Source organism: Schistocerca nitens, chromosome 5 (genome assembly GCF_023898315.1).
Source record: "Schistocerca nitens isolate TAMUIC-IGC-003100 chromosome 5, iqSchNite1.1, whole genome shotgun sequence".
NCBI classification, from domain to species: Eukaryota; Metazoa; Arthropoda; class Insecta; order Orthoptera; family Acrididae; genus Schistocerca; species Schistocerca nitens.
This window is the reverse complement of record NC_064618.1, coordinates 865,309,473-865,334,510: the sequence shown is the minus strand read 5'-3', so window position 1 is coordinate 865,334,510 and position 25,038 is coordinate 865,309,473. Positions and strand designations below refer to the sequence as shown.

Sequence of the window (25,038 nt, the reverse complement as noted above, 5' to 3'; positions counted from 1 at the left end):
GGTGAGTTCATTACTCTCAGATTGTTACCGAGTCACCATTAGCTTGTGAAGTACCCGCACCGAGTGTTGAGTAGCCGTGTTGTCACGCTTTCTACAGATACTAAAGAACAGGATGGACATCGAGTGTCCGACTGTACATTTACAGTTTCTCTGAAGTCACTACAGATATGGAGGGATCTTTTATGCTTGTATAAAACTAGCAACATGATTGACTAATGACTAGATAAGGTCATGGCTTGAAAGTAAGAAGAAAGGACAGAAGATTTTAATTAAACATTATCCACGTAATTGTTGACATATCATAAACCCAGAGGGAATAGATCAGAAAATTCAGTACATAGTGATTCAAGATTTTACTGTTGCTGTACATTCACCATGTAATGTGAAAAACAGGCTGGACAACTTGGATACTGAGACTTTCTGTTATTGCGAGGTTGGGCCGATGAAGGGCCCTGTGGAGACACGCAAGTGTCACCACTGTAGAGCTGCTTCCTCAAAAATAGCATTACCTAGTTTAAGTGCCTCTATACAAACTTCTTTATTGGGCTTGTACCTAGGATCATTTACAAGTATCATTATGAATCATTATCACACTTTGAGATTTTTGCATCAGACATTTTGAGAACAGCTGCCCATGCAACATACGGTTGAGTCAAGTTCTTAAAACTATGAAAGAATGAAAGCCTTTTTCCTGTGAGATGAATTCACTATTGGTAATGGAAAGGGAACATACTATAGAATTTCGATAAGTCATTACACTCGGTGTTGGTGAGAGGGCACAATTTACTTAGAAGACACATAACGGGATTTTCCTTAGAATACACATTAACTGTGGATTATTAGCAGCAAAAAAGAAAGGACCAGTCTTCATCTTCTTGATGAAATGGTGGAAACTATGGTGAGATTGCAGATCATCTGCTGTAATGCTACTGTTGTTGTTCCTGGATATCCTATCCTGTAGTCTAGTGTGCTATTTCACTACTCTTTTCCAAAACACAAAATAGACTGATAGCTGCCAAAACATTTTGTGCCTTAACTTCTTAAATGTAATAGATAACTAGCCTAAAAATACACCAGGTACGTCCATAGCCGCACCAGAGGCTAAGCAGCCATTAAGTATTAGAACAAGTCCTCAATCACAGCCAAATAGAATTAAGCTCAGTATCAGAGAGTCATAAGCTAAGCACAGTATGGTCCGACATTGTTGTCCTTAGCAGGACGCCATATGACATACCACAGTGGTCGGTACAGTCTGTGGCAGACGGGCTCTTAGATTATCGAGTTTGCTGCCTGAAGATAGAGATACAACTGTTTCATACGATTTCTTCACTCACAATGTGACATTTATTTGCAACTGTTCCTTTGCAGTGTTTGCAGAATTGAAACGTTCGTAAAATTGAAGACTTTTATAGCTTTGAGAAGTAACATTGTATTGAAATATTCATATTGAAAATGAACAATGACTTGAACATGAATTTGAAGGCACCAAAATACTTTTTTCATATGGAAGGGATTTTGTGTTAAACAATACATGTGGGTAAAAAATTGTATTTTCAGTCTCATCAAACTTTATCACAAATTGGTTGTATAACCCTCTAAAATTTTTCTCTTACAGGTACTTGCTGTACATTCAGAGTTTACATGGGTTAAAAAGGAAAGAAAAGAAAGAAATTGGCTATTGTTGTTAGTAGTGTCATTCGCAGCATCAAATGTTTGATAGTGTCCGTCATTTTATTCATTTCATCATTCAAATGTACATCTAGTAGCTGTGAATACATTTCTTGATGTCCCCTATTTCTGTTGCAATGGGGACAGGAACAGTAATTTCCGTTGTCACATTAGTTGTCGTGTGCGTGAGTCAACTAACTAACTAATTTTTTGATTTCTGAATGATCTCCAAAATGTGTCTGTGTCATAATTGACACTGTACATGCATCACCATTGACCAGAACAAATCCATCCATTGGTACTGTAGGAGGATAATCTAATAATGTAAAAATGATCTGATTACTCTGCCATTGTATGTAAGAAAATAAATGCGCAATTTAAAAACAAAGAAAACAAAATGGTTATGATTCAAAGTTTACTGACTTCGCACCAACATCATTAAATTTGAAAACTTATGGAAGTGGTTCGACACTGGCAGTACCCAAAAACAAGCGGAGACATAGCAACAATAACAGAAAAAGAAATTCAATAAATCTGAGTGACATTGCAGCTACAGAAAGATTATGTGTTTGTTCGGCCGAGACGCAAAACTTTTCATGTTAAACGATTTTTGTTTTCCTTTAGAAGAAAATAAATGTATGAAATTGCATAGTATTTTTTCAGAACACTGTATTTTTTCTTACTAACCGATTTTTCATGTTAAACATTTTCCACTGTATGTATCTATAGTGATCAAGAAAAAATGTATACTTCTGTTTTATGTAAAATTGCTTTGTCAGTAATATATAATTTTGTTCCTGTTTTAGGTTTCATTAGAAAGTGTAACAAGTGGCAATAGTGGTGTTGCTGTTAGTCGAATGACGCTAAGGGAGCAACAAGTCTTTCAGTTACGCCGTGAAATGGCACATCCTGGTGGAGTTAGATTGCAGTTACGTCGTAAGGACTGTGTAGGATCTGTTGCACTTGTTGATATATTTGGTTCTGTGTGGTGAGTTATATGTTGTTTAAAGAAAAGAATATTCTTTTTTCCATATGAACAAATCTTTTACTTTCATTGCTTTGATGGTCCACTCTGCCATAACACATTAAAAGAATAATAAGATATTGTTTTAAAAAATTATCATTCCCAATGGAACTCATCAAAGACAATCAGTGAAATTGCAAATAATTATTAAATTTAAGATGTTTTTGCATATCATCTTGACTAACTGTATTTATCAGGATACATTATACTGATTTCTACTGAATTTAAAATTCTCTACTTGTTATTATAGAGGCCAGCTACCTCCCTGACCTTGTAATCTTGTTTCAAAAACACCTTTTGTCTTTTCTTTGTACAGACCATAAATACATTCTCACCCACAACTACTTCTCCTTTCAGGGGAAGGTATTATACAGACAGTTCACCAATACAAAAGGTGCATCACACTTGCCAACAGGACTCTGTTCAGGCAGGTGATGCAGGTACTCTCATTTTGGATGTGCCCACAAAGATTGTAATGGTGCCCATGATACTTTTGTCATTGTCAGCAAATGATACATTAGCGTAATGTCTACTCGTATGCATCTGTTTTTTGCCTACAGTACATTGCATGTGCAACCTGTACTTTCAAGAATATCGCACCTTAATTATCTAACAATGATTTGAGGAATTCTTTATGAACACATGAGGCTGTAAGAGTGTCAATCCAGGTCACCAAGCTACTCAGGTCATCAGACTTCACTCCCGAGGAGTGCATCGAGGGTGCTGTTTTCAGCTTTGACCAATCTCTGTGAGTTTTTGGTGGCAGTTGAGTAGTCTTGGAGCATGATAGGTCCCTAACACTTTTTCATGTTTTGGGGAATCCATGCCAAATTGCATCATGCTATCATCAAAGCAACAGGGAATACTACACATTTCTGTACTGTTTGTGGAGTGCAGTGCTGTTGTTGGCTTTCAAGTGCAAATTGCTATCAGTACTGCCTGAAAACCATAGTCACCAAGAGCTGTGACAACACAGGCATTACCATAGAAACATAAACAAGCAAAATCGCAAAGCATTTGCGTAAAGCCTATTTTAACTGTCGGGGATCTTCTTTCACCGTACAGCTTATTGGTGAGAGTCTCAAATTCAGTTGATCGAAAGTGTATAATCAAATTGTGTACACTAAACTGAGGCAGAAATCCTGAGCTCTGTAAAACAGTGTTCGACAGAATGGCATGTTCAGAGCTCTAGTATAGGTTGCTTGCCATCTTGCTGATACTGAAGCTGTGCTCAGATTTGGAAATGGAAAGAAAAATTGTTCAAGGCCTTCACTGTCAACACTGGAGTAGCCAGCTATGTCAGTGTATTGACTTCAATTACTGACATCTGCTCACATGTGCTGAGAGGCCTGGGACAGAGTGTGAGACAGCATCTATATTAAGTGGCAAACATAGAGAGACATATCAATAAATTAATTCCACACTGTTGGTGTGTGACACATAACGAGGTAACTTTCACTATCATAATAAATTTCTGTTAACCATGTAAATGCATTCAAGAACCAAAGATGACTGAAGAGATAGAGCTTCTTTTGACAAATAAGAATTTCAGTTGGTATAAGTCGATGTAAGATTCAGGGTGTAGTGCAAACATCACAAGGCCATGCATCTCTGTAGCAAGCCATTGTACAACATAATACGTTTCTGGAACACCATGCTGCATACTTTTGTTGATCGGTTTGCTTTTTCCAATGAAATGTTATTAGTCACTGAACAGAACACTATGCCAGCTTGTACATTTTCTTGAATGAATGGCTTTGTGTAACAAAGCTGGATTTAAATCACATATAATTTGTTTGGAGATTATTCTCGACAATTTCAGTACAGGACCTAGACATGGATCAAATAAAATAGCTTTGAGTTATCTGTTAGTGATACATTTGTGCTCGCATTCCACCGTGTGCACCAGCTACACTGTTATGGACAGCCACCTAGACAACAAGCTGAATTACCTCTCATATTGAATACTGATTTCAACTTCTGCACGGATCAAAATATGTGAAACACTGTTCCTTGCTTTCCTGTTTTAGATGGTATGATATCTACTAGTAGCTAAACTATCCTGATTCAGAGAGTCTTGTGACCAGTACTGGCAGATTCTTTGAATTCATGACACATTTTCTATCAGAGTTACTGCTCTCTGAGTCATGGAAGGAGGTGATTTCTGAACTATCAAAAGTAATCATTCAAAATGCTGATATGCACTAAATGCCTCAATGGGACTGCATTTTTAAAAAGATCAACACACACAGGTGGTCGTGGAGACCTTTTCAAAACTTCTAACAGTTGCATAAGGGTTGAAATTTGCAGTAATGTATCAAACCAGACATTTTCTTGGATATCTGTTTTTTTGCGAGAATATCAGCGGATGAAATCTGTCTTACTCATGGTTAACTTAGTGTGCCTTATATCTAAGAACATCAGAAAATTAAAAAAAAATTGAAAAATGGTAACTGAACCTGCTGTCCATTTTAATTGGAATCGACTCTTTTTTCCTGGTCCAGCACCATTGCAGTACCTCATATGGCTTGCTGATATACAGAGCTGTAACGTTACCTTACTTTACGTTCTTCTCTTTCCACAGTGCTCATATCTTGAATTCCATCTTGTAAAACTTTTGCTATTTGAGTTCGAAACTCAGGTTTCTTGATTCATATGCTTCTCAATCCAAAGTACTTGGTGCATCTCTTCTTAATACATACAGGATCTTTTATGCTTTACTTGTAATTTCTCTCAGCATTAGTTATATGTTTTTAACTAATCACCCTTTTTTTGAACTTAACATTCAGCATAATCCCAATCTATTAGTCTCTTATTTTGTGGTTGGCAAGAAGATTAAAGCTTGCATAGTTTGAATGGCAAATTCATTTTATTTGTGTCTCATTCCTTCACTTCTTTTTCCACCAAATTGACTCAGTTTTGGCATACATGTCATCTTGTGTGCCAGTGATCTTATAGGTCATGTCTTTAGGTTTCAGAAATACATTCAAGACTATACTGCTCTGTTGACTGATAACCAGTATGTAATCAGCAGAGGAAGTTCCAACGTATGTGATTCAATAAAATCTCGGTTTACAAGCCGTGTCATTTTGAATAAAACACTCGAGCTTTTGATAGCTGTCTCCGCTGTCGTCATCAGGATTAGGAGTCACTGACTGACGCGGCTGACACGGTGTTCTGATTATATAGATGTAATGATAGCATCTCTCATATTGTGTCAATAACAGGGCTTCATGGTGTAGGTAAACTTGAGAGGTATTGTCCAGCTTTGCCTCAGAATGTCGGACCAACAACTCTTTTTCCTCATCACTAAAATCCGCAAACCATTTTAAAGCAGCTTTTTTGGCAAAGAAAGTGACATGACACTTTGTTCCACTATCTCCTTGCCCAATTGAGCAGGAAGGTATGCTGTTCCCTTCTGCATCAATCTCTAATCAGTAACTAAATAATGTATTTGGCCTCTAAGTTCAAATTATAATCTGCTTAAATTTCAGACAAATTGCTACTGAATGAAATTATACACAATGTATAATACCAATGAAAAAATCTAATAAGAGATATATGCTATAAAAGACACAATCAAAACAATTTTTTGTAAATTAGATTACAAACTTTGATGGTCTTACGAATCACTTAACAAGCCACACTATGCTGCAAACACACCACTCATAGTTTTCAAGTTTTTCTGACAGTCTGATTGCCTCTTTACCAGATCTTTTTATTTCAATTATTCAAGGCACTAATAAACATTTATTAGGCATAATAGAAGGTTTCAGGTATAATTTGAGTGCCAGAAAAATGTGTTCAAACTTCCAGTGCGCCTCTTTGATGATGCTACTTTTTAGGGTCTTATATGCTTGCATTGCAAAACCAAATCCACTTTTCTAGATAGTTTAGAATATACTCTTTCTAATGACCATAGTTTAGAAGAGTTTGGAGAAAAACACTTTTTTGAAAAATTTGACTAAAAATACCCATTTTTAGCAGTTTTTGAAAAATCGTCAACTTCACCCTAGATTTGTGAAATAATGGAAAGCAATAGGAGAATGAAATTTTATATTGTAAGACCTTGTGTTGGTGAGTTATGGTGTGCAAAATTTCATGTACATCCCACAATTACTTTTGGAGATATAAAAAACTAAAGTTCGCATTTTTTTTTAAACAGCTATTTTTTCGCCCAACTTTGCTTTAAATTATCTATATGAAAATTGCTCAGAAATCCTTTTCTTAATATTTTACTTTACTTTACTTTAAAGAGTGGTAGAAGATGGCAAAGTTTTGTTTCTTTCATGCAAATACTTAGAGATATCTCATCTCAAAGTTGCTGAAAATTCAAGGACCCACTATAGAAAGCTGTGCTATGGTCTTAAACAAGTGATTGTATCTCTGAAAGTATTGAATTTCTGAAACTGAAACTTTACCAGTGTTCATTGAGAACATGTGTGAATGTTCATACAAAATTTCATCAAAATCCATGAGGGTCATGTGGGAGCCTCTAGACCACTTGGCATGGAATGAACCTTCTGAATATGGCAGTTTGTGAGTGTGATAGCACAGCGTGTAGAAGAAGTAGTGTAGGCACTCGACAAGTTTCTGCGGGCAGGTAAGTTAATGCATTTGTTTTGTACCTCCATTTCTTTAGGACATATACACATCTAATTAACAAGTGACATAGGTGATAGCTCTGAGTTCAGTTCCCAGGTGCAGATACAGCCATCTTAACAGGGACATACGTGCTGTACAACATGTGTAATTCCAGAAAATCTGCAGTTGATGGATGGTCATCGCTACTTATAGACCTCAAAATCCCAAAATGACTTTCCAGAGGATCTTGCATGAATTTTCCTTTCATTGTGTACTTAAAACCTTGGGGCCATAAATACTGTGAAACTTCCAATGTACTCTTTAATGTGACTCTGAGAGATTCCATTGCTCTGTTGGAGGAAAATATGTTATTTTCTAAGCGCATGGTTTTGTAAAAGTCAATTAATATTTTGTGTGAAGGGGAATCTTTGTAGAGTGAGTTATTTGGTATTTTAGAGTTCAGCACATCTGATACATTATTCGTATATCTCATGAATAGTTGTGTGTTTTCACTGCCGCTAAAATTCTCAGCATTAGTTTTGCGGGAAATTCCAATTGCATGTGCAGTTGAATTGGTGAATAACTAAAAAGCCAGCTTTGCATTCAGTCTTTGGAAAGACACTGGGTCTTTATGGGGAGAAGTCATTTTGGGCAAGCTCTAAAGTCTGCAAAATCATCGGACGAGTCCAAAGCATAAACTTGTCAATAGAAATTAAAATATATTTCTTGACTTTTGTACAGCAACCTACCTCTAGTGTGAAAATAGTTCCTTATACATTTTAATGGGTGTACATAGTCTGAAAATGCCCAAAATTTTCTGTCATAATTAACTGGATTTTGTATGCTACATTCAACATTTCCTGGTTTGCCGGTTATTCTTAGATTAACCCAAGGCTTCTTATTTGATTGACTTCCATCACTTGTGAAACATCACTCTTGTTGTGCAGCTCATATTATCACAGCGCAAAGATTGTGCCATAAAATTTCGGGCGTGCAGCCGCATAAATTCGACTTCTTCTTCCAATATTTCGGCCGAATACCATCAAGCAATCTTCAGAGTGAGCCGAGGTAACTGAAGCTCCAGCACTTGCTCCGTCCTTTTAAACCCGTGGACCAGACCACTGTGCATGTGATACGCAAGGCACCAGAGACGTTGATTGACGGCAAAGAGGTATAACATATGCGGAATTAGATCCATGGCTGCACGGTCAATCCACACGGTGATATCGATGTGTCACTGCGAGCTGCACTGTCGCGACGTCTTCGTGAGTTTATTACACAGATTGCTGGATTCCAAGATTTGTCCAAGCTGAAGCCACTATCTCTATTAATTAAATTCTTCGGCAACCAGATTGAAAATGCTGCTTTCACTAATGAGTCCCAGAAAGATGAAGTCAGGGCTAAAATTTCGATGTTATTGTACACCATAGAGTGCCCAGTGTCATTACAGTGCTCCGCCACTACAGATTTATTTGTTGTAACAGCCAGGTGTACCTGCAGTGCTCTGTGCATTTCTCCTGGACTGTACGTGTCATGTGACTGATCTTTGAACACCCACACTCACAAGGGATCTTGTAAACCCCAGGTTTACGAAGCATCTGATCATCTTTAACGGAACCAAGGAGTGCTGCTGTCTTTGGTGGAGGGCGAAAAATCACTTTCACTTTGTGTTTACTGAGAATCCATCCTATTTTTGATGATAGGCTTCCCATGTATGGCAGAAAAGCCATGGAATTTAAAACTTCTCATGTCTTCTTCTGCATTTCTTATACTCACTGTTGCCTTCATTTGTAGTGCCTTACATATCTGCTGTGGAGAGTACCCATTGGCTTCAAAAACTCATACTCATGTGTAAAAACACGTCCTCCATACTGCTTTCATCAGCAATGATGTGTGCTCTGTGTACCAGGGTTTAAAAGGACGGAGCAAGTACTAGAACGTCAAGTCACCTTGGCTCACTCTGAAGATGACTGGATGGTATTCAGCCGAAATATTAGAAGAAGTAGTAGAATTTAGGTGGCTGCACACTCAAAATTTTATGGAACACATCTCTCTTGCTCCAACTTGTTCCAACTGTATGATTATCAGTATCAGTGTTTTAGCTAGGATATCACCACACATTACATTTTTGCTCACATAAACGGCAGCTATTTGAATCAAGCTATAAAGGTGAGGAATAAACATGAATACCAAAGTGTGGTTTGCCAAAGTATTTTTTTTTCCTCTGGAGTTAAATCACCTAAGTCTACAAAACCACCCACTTTATGTGAATAGGAATTAAACCAAATGTCTTCCCTTAGTTTAACATAATTGAAATTTACAATGTGTAAACGTTTATTTTCACCCTTTCCATTTTTAAACACTTCTCTGGTAGCATGGTATTTATGTTGAAACCATATGAGCATCTAAATCCCTTGCAGAGCTTTCATAAATGATGTTCGGAAGGCAGAGAAGTACGAGGTGCATTCAAGTTCTAAGGCCTCTGATTTTTTTTCTCCAGACTGGAAAGAGATAGAAACATGCACATTGTTTTAAAATGAGGCCGCGTTCATTGTCAATACGTCCCAGAGATAGCAGTACCGTACGGCAGATGGAATTTTACCGCCAGCGGCGAGAATGAGAACTGTTTTAAATACTTAAAATGGCGATGGTTTCCTTACTTGAACAGCGTGCAATCATTCGTTTTATGAATTTGCGTGGTGTGAAACCAATTGAAATTCATCGACAGTTGAAGGAGACATGTGGTGATGGAGTTATGGATGTGTCGAAAGTGCGTTCGTGGATGCGACAGTTTAATGAAGGCAGAACATCGTGTGACAACAAACCGAAACAACCTCGGGCTCGCACAAGCCGGTCTGACAACCTGATCGAGAAAGTGGAGAGAATTGTTTTGGGGGATCGCCGAATGACTGTTGAACAGATCGCCTCCAGAGTTGGCATTTCTGTAGGTTCTGTGCACACAATGCTGCATGACGACCTGAAAATGCGAAAAGTGTCATCCAGGTGGGTGCCACGAATGCTGACGGACGACCACATGGCTGCCCGTGTGGCATGTTGCCAAGCAATGTTGACGCGCAATGACAGCATGAATGGGACTTTCTTTTCGTCGGTTGTGACAATGGATGAGATGTGGATGCCATTTTTCAATCCAGAAACAAAGCACCAGTCAGCTCAATGTAAGCACACAGATTCACCGCAGCCAAAAAAATTTTGGGTAACTGCCAGTGCTGAAAAAATGATGGTGTCCATGTTCTGTGACAGCGAGGGCGTAATCCTTACCCATTGTGTTCCAAAGGGAAGGTGCATCCTACGAAAATGTTTTGAAGAACAAATTCCTTCCTGCACTGCAACAAAAACATCCGGGAAGGGCTGCGCGTGTGCTGTTTCACCAAGACAACGCGCCCGCACATCGAGCTAACGTTACGCAACAGTTTCTTTGTGATAACAACTTTGAAGTGATTCCTCATGCTCCCTACTCACCTGACCTGGCTCCTAGTGACTTTTGGCTTTTTCCAACAATGAAAGACACTCTCCGTGGCTGCACATTCACCAGCCATGCTGCTATTGCCTCAGCGATTTTCCAGTGTTCAAAACAGACTCCTAAAGAAGCCTTCGCCTCTGCCATGGAATCATGGTGTCAGCGTTGTGAAAAATGTGTGCGTCTGCAGGGCGATTACGTCGAGAAGTAACGCCAGTTTCATCAATTTCGGGTGAGTAGTTAATTAGAAAAAATATCGGAGGCCTTAGAACTTGAATGCACCTCGTAAGTCATGCCTTCAGCAATGCCTATAGCCCTTAGGTGATTTAATTTTCTGAAGCCAGCTTTCCAGAATAAACCCATCGCTGTATCAAATAGCTGTTGGCACTTCTTGAGTATACTGTCTATGACTAATTTCTGTTTCCTACTCAGGAAATTCGAAGTAATACATTCACAGGACATGGACTGTATTACAGTAGAAACTTTCTTTTCTAACAAAATTACTCTTTCTCTCTCTCTCTCTCTCTCTTTCAGCAGCTGATTTTGTGTTCTCACTAGCATTATTTTAAGATTTTTGACTGTATGTCTCAGACTGTTGATAATTTTTCTGCCATCAATCAGCCTCACTGTCTGCTACATTGGGAACACTAGGTACTACAGCTGGAGTGCAAATTACTGAATTTTGATACATAGTGGGACTGTTTTTTTCCCATTATTTTCTTTGGAACGGATTTGCATGTTTTCAAGTGAGTTGTTAATTAGCTTGAGAACTTTGGAAAAATGTGAGGCACTGACCATTGGTTTAAATCGCGTCCTGTTCTCGGTATTTCAACACTGTTTCCTTCTGTAATGAATGAGTTCATTTTAAAAAGCAAATCATCTGTGAAATGTGTGTCACGTACGTATGATTTACTTGTTAATTGAATATCCTTCCTCGGAATAGGCTTAGCCCATTTAGAAAAATCACTGGTGTTTTTTGGGAGTCTAAATAAAAAACTGCCTACCTGTTGCAGATAATATGTCGTACCCTGATTGACACCCGGGAACAAAACAACACGCCCTACTCATTAATGCAAGTTTCTTTGTTTGGTGGCAGTAATTCAGTAACACCACACAAATTATCAGTAAATGTGCAAAAAGTCTGCAGACACGCGCAAAAATATTGCTGTTACTTTTTGATAAAAAATTCTTAAACTTCATGAAATGCAACAAAACACAACAATAATTCTAAATGCGTCTTACCAGCCACACTGTTAGAAATCTGCTTCAGCCGGTCACAAGCGACAGCTGCATAGCCTGTTGGAGGGCACAACAACTACTATTATAAAAGATATGATGAAAACAAAAGTAAGGGCATTTCTCCTTCTAAGCGCTATGGTGATAGTGTACGCATTTAAGTTACTTTGGAATAGGACATTTTATTTAGAAGAGATTCGGGTTGCTATGGAGATTTCACTTTTTTGTTTTCCTTCCTCAGTCTCAGCCTTTTTTTGGAATTTGCAGGGGAGGAGGGATTACTAGAGTTGGTTGAATACAGACAGACATAGTCAATAATTTGCACTAGCGAAATTTCAGTATGAAAAGTGTGTATGCAGGTGATGTAACTTCCCTTGAGCCATTTCATGTTTATTGAAATTCTTAGTTGTTCTGCTGTTGACATATAAGATTTGTTTCTTGTAGCTCAGTTTTGATTGTGAAGGCTAAATATTACCTTTCTTGCAGTCCAACTGACGTGTAGTTACTTCTTGTAAATAAAAAAAGTAATACCATTTTCTTGATATTTCAGGATAGCTGGCTGGAAGCAGCGTGAACATCCAATGTTGTACAATGCCCTGCATATTGGTGATCAGCTTTTAACAGTTGTAGGAGTTCCTGTTCAGAGTGCAACAGATGCCAACAGGCTTATTAGAGGAGCCATGGGACTCTATGTAAGTCAATCTTTTATAACCATAATTGAAGAAATAAAATATGTGTTGTTATTAACCTTTATTAATTGCACAGTTACCAGAAAACAAAGAGTAGGATATAATTTTTTTCTTGGAAACAAATTTTGAAAGACGGGAACAAGTTCTAGCAGTCCCACGATAAGGAATATTTGAGCATTGTATGCACTTCTTGTGAGTTTTCCCTGTTGCATGGTGAAGATCGATAAGTTATTCTCTTTCTTGACTGACAAACTGAGTAAGTGTAGTGACCCGCATTGATTCCACATCTGATATCCGGGCGCACTGTTGTGAGGCGTGCCACAGAAGTCGGTAGACACCGGAACCATCACAGGCTGCCACTCACGGTCAAGTGTGCTGCCTCTCCTCCATGCACTCTACCAGTCGGCCGACAGCTTAAAGAGTTGGGCCTGACAATCCTTGCCCCGCAGTTATGTGTTGACATTGTGACTAGTATTATCGGACTAGTAGTGTAGCCACTCTGTGGCAAGTGTCTTCTTGTACAAATATTTCTAGGCATAATAAAATGTTGTGTCCGTCATTATCTGCGTGTTTTTGTGGTGAGAACAGTAAGCACTACTTATTCTACTCAGCTTCACCAGTTCACTGCCTTATGCTTGGAATAAGGGTCAAGATAGATTGGGTGCATTACTTTCTCCCCTTGTTCACATGAAGACCACAGAGACACTCTTCCACTTTATTTCTTTTCATGTGGTGATGTTCAAATGCTAGTAGAACCAGTGGAATGCTTCAGATACACAAACGTGAAATTTTTTAAGTGATTTTGTAAATGACAAAACAACAAATTTTGTAACATTATCTGAAAACAAAAATCAAGATTCAGTTTTTGTTTTCCAAAAGAAGAATCCATAGAGATTCCATAAACTGATGGCAGAAAATGTTCAAGATTGGTGAGTGTTTTTCTTTTTCATTGAAAGCAGAAATATGTTTGGTCACCCAAATCCAGATACTCTGGAAATGAATGTTACTAGATATGTTGCATATTGACTACTTGGTTATAGCTATTTGTAGCTGTCTTCCACGTCCTACAGAATTGCAGTTGCAAATTTGTCACATATGTTATGAGCGCAAGTGTCAAAAGGCCAGCATAATAGCAGCTACTCAGTTTCTTATGCTGATATATATTTCTTCATTAAGCAGATTGAGACATACATCTAAGTACATATATACTTTCAAACAATGGAAAATCTGGGATGGAATGTAACAATATTATGAAAAGGAAAGTTGCTACTCACCATATAGTGGAGACGCTGACTCGCAGATAGGCACAACAAAAATGCACTCGCAATTAAAGCTTTTGGCCATCAAGGCCTTCGTTTCAGTTGCCTGAGACTGCAGTTGTGTTTGAGTGTGAAGACCTGAATGGCCAAAAGCTTTAATTGTAAGAGTTTTTTTTTGTCATGCCTATGTTCAGCTGTACACCTGACAACCAAAGAATGTCAAATTAATAAGAGACGGAACAGATCCACCATAGTACACAAAACAGGTCAGAATATAGTTGCCGAAGCAACAAAAAACCACGCTAGATGTAGAAGAATGCAAGACCTTCAAGATTGGCAGTGGATTTTAGATGCTCAAAACCTAGTGCATGCTTCAATGTGGGATGCTTTTAATACTTTCCACAATGGAACTCTGCCTCGAAAATCCATGTGTGAAGTATACCAGCAGCAAGACAGTGCTGTCACTGTGTGATTGCAGTGACAGTGTCACAGACGAAAGTGTCATTGAAACAGGGTTACTAAATATGGTTTTCCAATACTCTTTCACACAAAATGATGCTGTAAATATTCCAGAATTTGATTTAATAACAGCTGTCAAACTGAGTAATTTGGAAGTAGATATCCTCTATGTGCCGAAGAAACTTGAAGCCAAAGACAAGTCTTGTGGTCCAGGTTCTATGCTAGTCAGGGTCCTTTGGGAGTATGCTGCTGAAATAGCTCCATTTTTAGCGATCGTATGTAACCACTTGCTACATAACCAATCTACATAAAGAGTGTGAAATTCTGGTCCAGATTGGATACAGTTAGGTTCATTTAGGAGTAGGCTGATGCAGTAATTTCATATTTAGCAATCATATACAAGTGCTCACTCTATCTGTAATAAGGATTCGAAAGTTACAAGTCACACCAATACACAAGAAAAGAAACGGAATTAATCTGCTCGAGTACAGACTCCTGTCACTGACTGCGATCTGCAGTAGGATTTTGGAACAGATACTGCCGTTGAACATTATGAATTACCTGGAAGAAAAGAATCTATTGAGAACAGTCAGCGAGGATTGAGAAAATACCATTTGTAAAGGATAAAGCTATGAATGGGACTTGGAATCATCAGAGGAGTACCGTGACAAAACCAGGCCACCACCCAGTCAGCCACAGCTAGTAAAGGGACTGCATTCACAGCAGTTTCACAACCACTCTATGATGACAGATCATACTTCCTGCAAACGGGTCACACAGCCCACAGGAGTATTGTAGCCCAAATACAACAACCAGGGGGTCACCAACACATTCCAGATAATTCGGCATGACAAACTAACCAATATAAACATCAGGAGAAGCTGTATTTATCACGGCCGAATCGGCTCCATCATTCAGCCAACTGGGGCAGTATGTGATGCGTGGTCTGTGTCAGTCGCCGCTGTAATGCTTCTGCCACTGGGTCATGAAACAACCACCACAGCCTGTCTGCCCAACCAGGGCAGCCAGTACTGCACCAGTTGCCCGCCCCTGCTCTCGAGTCATCAGTCCACAGGCCGACCATGACCAGCACTATCACTGTGCCACTGGAACGCTGCAGCCAGCCGTAAAGATAGAAGACATTACTAGATGGCCTCGCCCCACACTGCAGCCGTATAAAGCCTCATGCGTCACCCGCATCATCATCTCCAGGTCGGTGCACTAGGTCAGTGCTCCACAATGTAAGAAGCTGGCCCCTATGCCTGACTGACAACACCAGCCCTGCCGTTCAGTGTGGAGTATTATGTGAAGAGGGAAATACACTGTACTAGCTGGTTGGGATAATTAAACACTTGTTCATGTTGACATCAGGTTGAATGATTAAATGAAGGACTATGTATACATTTAATCATTCAACCTGATGTCAATGACTATGTATACATCCCCCCACCCCATGAACCATGGACCTTGCCGTTGGTGGGGAGGCTTGCGTGCCTCAGCGATACAGATAGCCGTACCGTAGGTACAACCACAACGGAGGGGTATCTGTTGAGAGGCCAGACAAACGTGTGGTTCCTGAAGAGGGGCAGCAGCCTTTTCAGTAGTTGCAAGGGCAACAGTCTGGATGATTGATGATCTGGCCTTGTAACAATAACCAAAACGGCCTTGCTGTGCTGGTACTGCAAACGGCTGAAAGCAAGGGGAAACTACGGCCGTAATTTTTCCCGAGGGCATGCAGCTTTACTGTATGATTAAATGACGATGGCGTCCTCTTGGGTAAAATATTCCGGAGGTAAAATAGTCCCCCATTCGGATCTCCGGGCGGGGACTACTCAAGAGGGTGTCGTTATCTGGCGTTCTACGGATCGGAGCGTGGAATGTCAGGTCCCTTAATCGGGCTGGTAGGTTAGAAAATTTGAAAAGAGAAATGGATAGGTTAAAGTTAGATATAGTGGGAATTAGTGAAGTTCGGTGGCAGGAGGAACAAGACTTCTGGTCAGGTGACTACAGGGTTATAAATACAAAATCAAATAGGGGTAATGCAGGAGTAGGTTTAATAATGAATAAAAAAATAGGAGTACAGGTAAGCTACTACAAACAGCATAGTGAACGCATTATTGTGGCCAATATAGACATGAAGCCCATGCCTACTACAGTAGTACAAGTTTATATGCCAACTAGCTCTGCAGATGATGAAGAAATTGATGAAATGTATGATGAGATAAAACAAATTATTCAGGTAGTTAAGGGAGACGAAAATTTAATAGTCATGGGTGACTGGAATTCGAGAGTAGGAAAAGGGAGAGGATGAAATGTAGTAGGTGAATATGGATTGGGGGAGAGAAATGAAAGAGGAAGCCGCCTGGTAGAATTTTGTGCAGAGCATAACTTAATCATAGCTAACACTTGGTTCAAGAACCATGAAACAAGGTTGTATACATGGAAGAACCCTGGAGATACTAAAAGGTATGAGATAGATTATATAATGGTAAGACAGAGATTTAGGAACCAGGTTTTAAATTGTAGGACATTTCCAGGGGCAGATGTGGACTCTGACCACAATCTATTGGTTATGACCTGTAGATTAAAACTGAAGAAACTGCTAAAAGGTGGGAATTTAAGGAGATGGGACCTGGATAAACTGAAAGAACCAGAGGTTGTACAGAGTTTCAGGGAGAGCATAAGGGAACAATTGACAGGAATGGGGGAAAGAAATACACTAGAAGAAGAATGGGTAGCTTTGAGGGATGAAGTAGTGAAGGCAGCAGAGGATCAAGTAGGTAAAAATACGAGGGCTAGTAGAAATCCTTGGGTAACAGAAGAAATATTGAATTTAATTAATGAAAGGAGAAAATATAAAAATGATATAAATGAAGCAGGCAAAAAGGAATCTCAAAAATGAGATCGACAGGAAGTGCAAAATGGCTAAGCAGGGATGGCTAGAGGACAAATGTAAGGATGTACAAGCTTATCTCACTAGGGGTAAGATAGATACTGCCTACAGGAATATTAAAGAGACCTTCGGAGAAAGGAGAACAACTTGCATGAATATCAAGTGCTTTGATGGAAACCCAGTTCTAAGCAAAGAAGGGAAAGCAGAAAGGTGGAAGGAGTATATAGAGGGTCTATACAAGGGCGATGTACTTGAGGACAATATTATGGAAATGGATGTAGATGAAGATGAAGTGGGAGATATGATACTGCGTGAAGAGTTTGACAGAGCACTGAAAGACCGGAGTCGAAACAAGGCCCCCGGAGTAGACAACATTCCATTAGAACTACTGACAGCTTTGGGAGAGCCAGTCCCGACAAAACTCTACCATCTGGTGAGCAAGATGTATGAAACAGGCGAAATACCCTCAGACTTCAAGAAGAATATAATAATTCCAATCCCAAAGAAAGCAGGTGTTGACAGATGTGAAAATTAGCGAACTATCAGTTTAGTAAGTCACAGCTGCAAAATACTAACGCGAATTCTTTACAGACGAATGGAAAAACTGATAGAAGCCAACCTCGAGGAAGATCAATTTGGATTCCGTAGAAATGTTGGAACAAGTGAGGGAATACTGACCCTACGACTTATCTTAGAAGAAAGATTAAGGAAAGACAAACCTACGTTTCTAGCATTTGTAGACTTAGAGAAAGCTTTTGACAATGTTGACTGGCATACTCTCTTTCAAATTCTGAAGGTGGCAGGGGTAAAATACAGGGAGCGAAAGGCTATTTACAATTTGTACGGAAAGCAGATAGCAGTTATAAGAGTCGAGGGACATGAAAGGGAAGCAGTGGTTGGGAAGGGAGTAAGACAGGGTTGTAGCCTCTCCCCGATGTTATTCAATCTGTATATTGAGCAAGCAGTAAAGGAAACAAAAGAAAAATTTGGAGTAGGTATTAAAGTCCATGGAGAAGAAATAAAAACTTTGAGGTTCGCCGATGATATTGTAATTCTGTCAGAGACAGCAAAGGACTTGGAAGAGCAGTTGAACGGAATGGATGGTGTCTTGAAGGGAGGATATAAGATGAACATCAACAAAAGCAAAACGAGGATAATGGAATGTAGTCGAATTAAGTCGGGTGATACTGAGGGAATTAGATTAGGAAATGAGACAGTTAAAGTAGTAAAGGAGTTTTGCTATTTGGGGAACAAAATAACTGATGATGGTCGAAGTAGAGAGGATATAAAATGTAGACTGGCAATGGGAAGGAAAGCGTTTCTGAAGAAGAGAAATTAGTTAACATCGAGTATAGATTTAAGTGTCAGGAAGTCATTTCTGAAAGTATTTGTATGGAGTGTAGCCATGTATGGAAGTGAAACATGGACGGTAAATAGTTTGGACAAGAAGAGAATAGAAGCTTTCGAAATGTGGTGCTACAGAAGAATGCTGAAGATTAGATGGGTAGATCATATAACTAATGAGGAGGTATTGAATAGAACTGGGGAGAAGAAGAGCTTGTGGAACAACTTGACTAGAAGAAGGGATCGGTTGCTGGACATGTTCTGAGACATCGAGGGATCACCAATTTAGTATTGGAGGGCAGCGTGGAGGGTAAAAATCATAGGGGGAGACCAAGAGATGAATACACTAAGCAGGTTCAGAAGGATGTAGGTTGCAGTAGGTACTGGGAGATGATGAAGCTTGCACAGGATAGAGTAGCATGGAGAGCTGCATCAAACCAGTCTCAGGACTGAAGACCACAACAACAACATGTATACATCTACTGCTGGTCTGTGAGCCACTTCCCTACATGTCTCCTCTGTCTTCTGAACCATTTATGGATCCTAAAATCCCCACAGGAAGACTGAAACCCGTCCTGACAAGCAAGGACTGCTCACATTTAGCTCCAGTTTTTCCCACAGCTTCGCTAGACCTGCTACATTTTGACATCCAGCATGGGGTGATTCAGCTGCCACCATCTATATTTGGTGTCAGAATCAGTATTGGTTTGGAGAGTGATATGTCAACAATGGTCAAGAAGAGACACAAAAAGTTGATGGCAGAAGATTGTGTACAGTGATTCAACAGGGACAGCAATACATGTGAGTAACAGCGCAAAACTTTTTACTTCCACTCATGGGTTTCCTTACATCCTTGATTGGTCATTTCCCTACTTTTTACTGTAATGTCAGTGTTAGATACGGTTCGGTAAGGGACCAAAGGTCAAATCATTAACTCTAGTAATATGCACCCAGTGCGATTTACCTAGGTGCTCAGTTCATTGCACTGAGGCATATCCCATAGTGTGTTGGGTTTGTCATAAACATGGTCGTTAAACCAGCCAGTGGAGAGAGAGTGCATAGCTCAAGAATGGAAAACCTTGCATAGCCTGAAAACTTTGTTAATATCGTAAGGATAAGCCAGAGGACGCATAAGGACTTTTTGCTGGAAGATGTGACACCCAGTGAATATAGTTAACAGATACTACATAGTTAATTAAAATAGAGTTAGGCCATTTTACAGTGCCAATGGATTAGAACTGGAATAAAAAGTGACAACAGTATTGTTTGGTTAGGTTTTACTGTTTTCACATCATGCAGCATTGTCTCAAAGCAACCAAAGTGCTGAGATACCACACAGATGTGAGACGTGTCATTGGCCATGATGTCGTCAATTTACACCGTTCCAGCTCTCTCAAGTAGCAGTGTTCATGATAGCGGTAAATCAATCAACAATAGCAGATGGTTGCTCACGTCGGTACCAATGATGTGTGTCACTTTGGATCAGAAGAGATTCTCTCTGGTTTTGAGCAGCTAACAGAAGTGGTAAAGGCTACCAGTTTTGCTTGCAAGATGATAGCAGAGCTGACCATCTGCAGCATAGTCGACAGGACTGATTGCGGACCTCTGGTACAGAACCGAGTGGAGGGTCTGAATCAGAGGCTCAGGCAGTTCTGCGATCATGGAGGCTTCAGATTCCTCAACTGGCCCCAAAGGGTGGTTGGGTTTCAGGTCCCACTGAATAGATCAGGTGTCCACTACACGCAGGAGATGGCTACATGGGTAGCAGGGGCTGTGTGGCATGGGCTGGGCGGTTTTTTAGGTTAGAGGGTCTCGGGAAAACACAAGAAGGGCTTCAGTCACAAAGGATGCAGGCTGAACACAGAAATAACGTAGATACAGGAACCATTTGGATAACAGTTGTAAATTATCGTAACTGTGTTGAGAAAGTACCAGAGCTCCAAGCGCTAATAGAAAGCACTGATGCTCAAATCGTTATAGACACTGAAAGCTGGCTAAAACCGGATATAAGCTCAGCCGAAATTTTTGCGAAGAAGCTAATGGAGTTCCGAAAGGAGAGGCTAAACACGATTGGTGGCGGCGTGTTTGTTGCTGTCAGAAGTAGTTTAACTTGTCGCGAAATTAAAGTAGGAACTTCCTGTGAGTTAGTATGGGCAGAGGTCATTGTTGGCAACCAGAATAAAACACGTACTCGACTGATACGATAATAGTTGGTGTTGACTTCAATTTACCCTCTATATGTTGGTGAAAATAAATGTTCAATTCTGGAGGTACGCATAAAATATCATCCGAAATTGTGCTAAACGCATTCTCTGAAAATTATTTCGAGCAGTTAGTTCATGAGCGAATAGTAAACGGTTTTGAAAACGCACTTGATCTCTTAGCATCTTATAATCCTGAATTAATAACGAGCATCAAAACCGATTCAGGGATTAGTGAACACAGGGTTGTCGTAGCGAGATTGATTATTGTAATCCCCAAATCCTCGAAAAATAAGTGAAAAAATACCTATTCAAAAAAGCAGATAAAAATTCACTCGACTTCTTCCCGAGAGACAATCTCCACTCATTCCAAATTAACAATGTAAGTGTAGACCAGAAGTCGCATAAATTCAAAGAAATAGTATTGGCAGCAATTGAGAGATTTATACCAAATAAATTAACAAACGACGGAGTTGATCCTCCTTGGTACACAAAACGGGTTAGAACACTGTTGCAGAAACATCGAAACAAACATGCCAAATTTAAACAGACACAAAATCCCCAAGATTGGCGATCTTTTACAGAAGCTCAGAATTTAGTGCGGACTTCAATGCGAGATGCTTATAACAGTTTCCACAACGAAACTTTGTCTCGAAACCTGTCAGAAAATCCAAAGAGATTCTGGTCGTATGTGAAGTATGTTAGCAGCAAGAAACAATCAATGCCTTCTCTGCGCGATAGTAGCGGAGATACTATCAAAGACAGTGTTGCCAAAGCAGAGTTACTAAACACAGCGTTCTGAAATGCCTTCATGAAAGAAAACGAAGTAAATGTTCCAGAATTCGAATCGAGAACAGCTGCCAACATGAGTAACGTAGAAGGAAATATCCTCGGAGTAGTGAAAAAACTTAAATCACTTAATAAAAGGAAGTCTTCTGGTCGAGACTGCATACCAGTTAGGTTCCTTTTGGAGTATAGACAACCGTTCGCTCGCTGAAAGATCCATACCCAAAGACTGGAAAGTTGCACAGGTCACACCAATATTCAAGAATGGTAGTAGGAGTAATCCACTAAATTACAGGCCCATATTGTTAATGTTGATATGTAGCAGGATTTTGGAACATATATTGTGTTCGAACACTATGAATTACCTTGAAGAAAACGGTCTATTGACACACAGTCAACATGGGTTTAGAAAACATTGTTCCTGTGAAACACAACTAGCTCTTTATTCACATGAAGTGTTGAGTGCTATTGACAAGGGATTTCAAATGGATTCTGGATTTGCGGAAGGCTTTTGACACGGTACCACACAAGCGGCTTGTAGTGAAATTGCGTGCTTATGGAATATCGTCTCAGTTCTGTGACTGGATTTGTGATTTCCTGACAGAGAGGTCACAGTTCATAGTAATTGATAGAAGGTCATTGAGTAAAACAGAAGTGATTTCTGGCGTTCTCCAAGGTAGTTTTATAGGCCCTTTGCTGTTCCTTATCTATATAAACGATTTGGGAGACAATCTGAGCAGCCGTCTTAGGTTGTTTGCAGATGATGCTGTCGTTTATAGACTAATAAAGTCATCAGAAGATCAAAACAAACTGCAAAGCGATTTAGAAAAGACATCTGAATGGTGCGAAAAGTGGCAGTTGACCCTGAATAGCGAAAAGTGTGAGGTCATCCACATGAGTGCTAAAAAGAACTCGTTAAACTTCGGTTACACGATTAATCAGTCAAATTTAAAAGCTGTAAATTCAACTAAATACCTAGCTATTACAATTAAGAACAACTTAAATTGGAAGGAACACACAGAAAATGTTATGGGGAAGGCTAACCAAAGACTGCGTTTTATTGGCAGGGCACTTAGAAAATGTAACAGACCTACTAAGGAGACTGCCTACACTACGCTTGTCTGTCCTCCTTCAGAATACTGCTGCGCAGTGTGGGATCCTTACCAGATAGGACTTACGAAGTACATCGAAAAAGTTCAAAGAAAGGCAGCACATTTTGTATTATCTCAAAATATGGGAGAGTGTGTCCCAGAAATGATACAGGATTTGGGCTGGACATCATTAAAAGAAAGGCGTTTTTCATTGCGATGAAATCTTCTCACGAAATTCCAGTCACCAACTTTCTCCTCTGAATGTGAGAATATTTTGTTGACACCAACCTACATAGGGAGGAACGATCACCACGATAAAATAAGGGAAATCAGAGCTCGTACGGAAAGATATAGGTGTTAATTCTTTCCGCACACTATACGAGATTGGAATAACAGAGAATTGTGAAGGTGGTTCGATGAACCCTCTGCCAGGCACTTAAATGTGATTTGCAGAGTATCCATGTAGATGTAGAAAAGAAGAAGAAATTTTTGATAGATTCCCAAGTCACAATGTCTTAAAAGTGCGACAAAAGCAAGGTTCCCAGGAATCTTCTACTGTAGTAAATAAAGTTTCCGATTGCTGAGGTATAAGAATATGGAATAAAGGTACAGTGTGCAATCTGCAGTGTTCACACAGACCAGTATCGCTATGCAGTAGGGTAGTGGACAAATTTGCATTGGTCAGTTTTGTTCCATCTAGGTTGAGGTAGAATTCAGGTCATTAGTGTAAACTTCTAGATAGTAATAGGATAGTATGCATCTAAATTAATAAAAAGATAAGTGTACAGGTCAGAGTTTTTTCTTTCTTTTAAACCCGCATGGTGTGTCATATTGTTTGTGTTCATGTGAGGTACATCTTAGTGTTATTAGTGACTTCTGTTCAAACTGTTAGATGAATACGATGTAAGTAGTAGGCATATGTGGGAGATTCAAGTTTAGTATGCAACAAGTAAGTAGGTGAGAATTCCATCCTGATTCCCATTACCCTCCCTGAGATGAAAAAACTTTGCCGCTGACAGGACAAAAGTGATCTAAAGTAAAAAGTGTGCAAATGGGAACATGGACTCAGTGGTTGAGACAATATTGTAAGTTGTGCAAAGGACAAAGTGATATCGTGAGTGGAGGTGGAAATATGTGTTGCAAATATTCGTAAATAAACCGGTGTTCATACCAGCAAAATTCAAGGACAAATTTTCTTTGCAGAATGGAGGAAGTTCTAAATGATGAAGTTATGAAAATGGTTTTGGAACCAGCAGAAGAGTGCCAGCGGTTTCACAATAGCTCTGTGATGACAGACCATACTTTCCACTGACGTGTGTCACAGTCCACAAGAGTATTGCAACCCAATTGCGACATTTGGAGTGAGGGGGTCACCAACATGTTCCAGATGATTCGGTGTGAAACACTAACAAAAGTAAACAGAAGGGAGAAGCAGTATTCAACCACAGACAAACCAGCTCGTCATCTTTTGGGCAGCTGAGCGGTATGTGACACCCAGTATATATCAGTCACCACCATCACCATAACTTTGCTGCCATCCAATTGCAAACCAGCAACTGCGGCCTGTCTACCAGCCCAGACAGCCAACACCACGCCAGCCACCTGTTCCTGCTCTCCAGTTCTTGATCTGCAGGTCGTCTTCGGTCAACGCCATTTCCGTGCGACTGGAACACACTGTGACCTGCCATAAATACAAAAGATGCTGCTGACTGACCTTGCCTGACACCGCAGCTGTATCAAGTGTTGTGCAGTTTCTGTGTACGGTCACTGACTTAGCTCACCGGGTCCACACTCCACTGCATAATCAACTTGACCCTTTGTGCCACTGATTGTTACAACACCTGTCACTCATCATGGAGTGTTACGTGAAGAAGGAAAATCACTGCACTAACTGTAGTAGCCGAATGGAATAATGAAACACCTCTTCATATTCATGGAGGTGTCAAGTTGAATGGTTGTATATAGGACTGTGTATATGTCCACCACTGGTCTGTCTACTACTTCCCCACGTCTCCCAAACCATTTTCCGACCCTATAATGCCCACAAGAAAACTCAAACCCATCCTGACAAGCCAGAACTGCTCATGTGTAACTCCTCAACTTTTCAATGCTACACTAGACTGCTATATTTTGGCATCCAGTGTGGGGCCGTTCAGCTGCTATCTGCTATACGCCCCTGTGAAACACAACTGGCTCTTTATTCCATCAAAGCAAGGGGCGCTATTGACAGGGGGTCTCAGGTTGATTACTTATTCCTAGATTTCCAGGAAGCTTTTGATACCATTCCTCACAAGCAACTTCTAATCAAATTGAACATTAGAAAATC

General features: G+C 39.8%; 1 protein-coding gene across 2 annotated transcripts in view; it reads left to right on the top strand.

Moving 5' to 3' along the window:
• The window catches only part of LOC126259344 (uncharacterized), a 152,458-nt gene that overhangs the window by 112,944 nt on the left and 14,476 nt on the right, over positions 1-25,038 (top strand). For both annotated transcript variants that reach the window (XM_049956054.1, XM_049956055.1), the window contains exons 10-11: positions 2,475-2,656; positions 12,541-12,682. In XM_049956054.1, coding sequence (XP_049812011.1) covers positions 2,475-2,656; positions 12,541-12,682 — 324 coding nt within the window. The remainder of the gene's footprint in view (positions 1-2,474; positions 2,657-12,540; positions 12,683-25,038) is intronic.